We start from the raw sequence: 3,911 nt of genomic DNA, 5'->3' as shown, positions 1-3,911 counted from the left end.
GGAGGGCTGCAGCGGTAGAACACTGCAAGCAAGCCAGCTGGTATCGATACTGCAGAAAGTATCGATATTTCGGGAAATGAGTATTGAAACCGTTTTAAATATTCAGAATCGGTATGTATCGATTTTTCGATATTTTTGACAACACTACTGTGCGTGCGTGCACGTGTATGTGTGTGTGTGGGGGCCTCCACAAGAGTCTGGCCCAGAGGCCTCTGAATTCTTAATCTGGCCTTGGCCTCTGCTGTCAACAGGTTCAGTCTCTCTAAGCAAGGGGTTTTAAGAGAAGTCTGTATCCACTGCTGTGAGACATGGTTTAGGCGGAGAGTGGTGGGACGTCTTGCAGTGCTACACCACTTCTACAGCCTCAGATAAGTTACATCTTTAAGATAAATGTCACTTAGTACAGGATTAGTAGACATTGGATCAAATCAGGACCAAATACTCAGGACATTGAAGATGTGGACAAAATTCTCCAAAGGAGCAGGACTGGCTGTTATGCTTTGTTTCACATTCTACTGGCTGTATGTGAGTGATATTAGTGTTAATTATATTTATATAAGTCAACATGAAAATCCAACGCAAAGGACCCAGGTGTTGGCAAACTTGCAGCCCTGCCCTGAAACCTCTCCTCATCTGTTGGGACCATTGGCGGTGGAGTTCAACAAGCCACTGACATTAGACTCAGTCAGGAGGGAGAACCCTGATCTCCGGGCCGGAGGGCGATTCAAACCCAAAGACTGCATCGCCCGACAGAAGGTGGCGGTCATCGTCCCGTTTCGCAACCGGTTCCACCACCTGAAGTACTGGCTGTACTACCTCCATCCTATCCTGCAGCGCCAGCAGCTGGACTACGGCATCTACATCATCGACCAGCACGGCGACGGGACTTTCAACAGAGCCAAGCTGATGAACGTGGGCTTCGTTGAGGCCTTGAGGGAGGACGACGACTACGAATGTTTTGTCTTCAGCGATGTGGACCTGGTTCCCATGGATGACCGCAACATCTACAGATGCTTTAGCCAGCCTCGGCACCTGTCTGTGGCTGTGGACACGTTTAGTTTCAAGCTGCCATATAAACAAATATTTGGTGGAGTTACAGCTCTGTCTAAAGAACAGTTCTTGAAGGTCAATGGTTTCCCCAATCGATTCTGGGGTTGGGGAGGTGAGGACGACGAAATGTACAAACGCACTTCACTCCGTGGCATGTCCCTCTCTCGGCCAGACCATCAAGTTGGCAAATACAGGATGATCAGGCATACGAGAGACTTTCACAATGAGAACAATAAGAAGAGTTTTGCTCTAATAGCGGAAACCAGCGTAAAGATAAACACAGATGGAATCAACTCACTTAAGTACAGCGTGGTTAAGACTGAGAAAGATAAGCTCTTTACTTTCATCACTGTTGATGTTGGCAGTCCTGCATAGCTGACTATCTTTATAGTCAAAGGCATGCCTTCAAGAGGGGTTAACCATAATTAACAATCTGTATAGTCAAAGTCATGCCTCCAAGAGGGGTTAACCATAAATAACAATCTGTATAGTCAAGGTCATGCCTCCAAGAGGGGTTAACCATACATTTAATAAAAATAAAGCAAAAAAAAGGTAAAGAAAAGGAAAGCAGGAGTTTAAAATCACAACAAATCATTTAAATTGCAAAACATGATTAAGAAAATAACTAAAAAGCATAAATGACAACAGGGATTTTAAAATCGGCTAAAAGCAAGAGTATAAAAATAGGTCTTGAGCTGTGCTTTAAAGCTATCCACAGAGGTTGCCTGTTTTATATGTAGTGGGAGATTATTCCAAGCCGTCGGCCCATAGAAATAAAAAGGCTGCTTCGCCATATTTTTTATATTTCATTGTAGGCACCTCGAGCATGTCCGCACTAGAGGACCTGAGGGGGCGGTTTGGAACATATCTATGTAGGCAGTCGCAGAGGTAGGACCAATGGTGCCAGACCATTAAGAGCTTTAAAAACAAGCAAGAGAATTTTTAAATCAATCCTAAAAACAACCGGGAGCCAATGCAGTGAAGCTAAAACTGGAGTAATATTGTTCCCTCATCTTAGTTCTAGTTAAAATTAAGATCACAGGTCAGATCAGCAGTTTTCATTGTGTAAAGTCTGAAAAGACGGTCGGAAAACTGTTTCCAGACCAGGAATCCTGTTCGAACACATTGCATGAAAACAGGTCCGGAGCCACGTATTGTTCTGTGAGCTTCTTTCCAACAAGGAAGTAAACTTTTTTTTTTTACCTTTATTTACCCAGGGTTGGTTCGCTGAGCACAGATGCTCTTTTTCAGGAACGCCCTGCTTCACATTCACACAGTTCCATTCATACCTGGGAGCTGCCCAGTACAACCAGTCTGACGCCGTTGGCCATTGAGCAACTCCACTGGAGCAGTTGGGGGTTTAGTGCTTTGCTCAAGGGCACTTCAGCGGCAGATTTTCCCTGCCGGTCCCGGGGATCGAACCGGCGACCTTCCGGTCACAAACCCGCTTCTCGAACCTTTAGGCCACCGCTGCCCCCCCCCCCCCCCCCCCTTTAGGCCACCGCTGCCCCCCCCCCCCCCCCCCCCTCATTCAAGTCGGTACATTACTGTAGTTTGAAATGGATACAAAACACACTGTAGTTTGACATCATGGATACAACCGACTATTATACAATGGCATACAAATTTCTTGATTCTGATTGGCTGAAACAGTCAAGTTAGATGTTGTTATTTCATATAACACACTCCACGTGACCCCAGATCCCTCCCACAACCGAATTACTTTTCACACTAACTAGTGTCTCATTGCTTCATTTTGTGAAAAATATGCATTTTGCTTTTCAAAACCTCATAAACACTGCTGTTTATATATTTTTATAACAACTGACTCGATCTCAATTTCTACAGCTTACTGTCATGGCTCATTTTAAATATTCCACAACAGAACTATTCGGTACAGCCCTAGCATGTTTTGATATTGTCAATTATCTCACTTTTACTAGGTGACTAACTCAAATATGCAAAAAAGAAAAGGGAAAATGGACATAGGGACGTATTTTAGTCAAAGGGCAGCAGAGACAAGTGATACAGGGACACAGGTAAGGTCTTACAATGGCTTAGTGATTATAACAGTGCAGTTCAGCATTCAGTAACCCATACTTTTTGTGAACGTGTTTTTGATACTGCATTCTGTTGAACACACACCTCAGAACCGTACCTAATGAAAATTGGCTCAATTGCAAGAAAAATAATATACAGTTATGATATTACATTCTGCTCAGCATAATTTGTATGCAAAATATTGTGGTTCCATGCTTTAGTCTGTTGACACATTGCTATACTAAATGCTTTTGTAGTCCTGTGTCATACCTAAATGTCATATAAGTGAATTGTATAGAAACAGCTCACCAAAAGTGACTATTGCGCAACTGATTTGACCAATCCCCTTCACCCCCCCACCCTCCCTCGCAGGTAAATCTCCCTTATTTCACAATCCCTATGTTGACAGCTATGATGTTGGATTATGTAATTGGTTTGTCATGACCCATTGTGAAAAAAAAGAAAAATCGATTACCGTCGATCTTTTATTTTTATTATTTTTTTCAGACCATTGGATTTTATTGATTGATTGATTGATTGATTGATTGATTGATTGATTGATTGATTGATTGATTGGAAATTGTATTAACAGATTGCAGAATGGGTACTGAACAAAAATGTATAATATATTGTGTGGTACCCTGTCAATAACTTTGGCAGACAGGGAATATAATACATTTTCCTCAACTACACTTTCTCTCTCTCGATGGATAGCTGTTTGTTGACGTGTTAAACACGCATCAGTAGCAGGATTACTGTCATTTTGATTACTGTAGTTTGCCTGGTATGTAGCCTTGGTTAGTGGCTGCCCCACCAATGTT

The 3,911-nt window shown here is 42.7% G+C and overlaps 1 protein-coding gene across 1 annotated transcript; it reads left to right on the top strand.

Annotated features, from left to right (window-relative positions):
* The first annotated feature begins 332 nt into the window (after positions 1–332).
* On the top strand, positions 333–2,336 carry LOC311237686 (beta-1,4-galactosyltransferase 1-like). The gene has a single exon (XM_084325656.1). It carries the CDS (start codon positions 391–393, stop codon positions 1,423–1,425), a length of 1,035 nt encoding a protein of 344 aa, XP_084181782.1. The 5' UTR covers positions 333–390; the 3' UTR covers positions 1,426–2,336.
* Positions 2,337–3,911: the final 1,575 nt, after the last annotated feature.

The sequence above is a fragment of the Notolepis coatsorum genome (assembly GCF_963971535.1).
Source record: "Notolepis coatsorum genome assembly, chromosome: 12".
NCBI classification, from domain to species: Eukaryota; Metazoa; Chordata; class Actinopteri; order Aulopiformes; family Paralepididae; genus Notolepis; species Notolepis coatsorum.
This window is presented reverse-complemented; position numbering and strand designations above follow the sequence as displayed.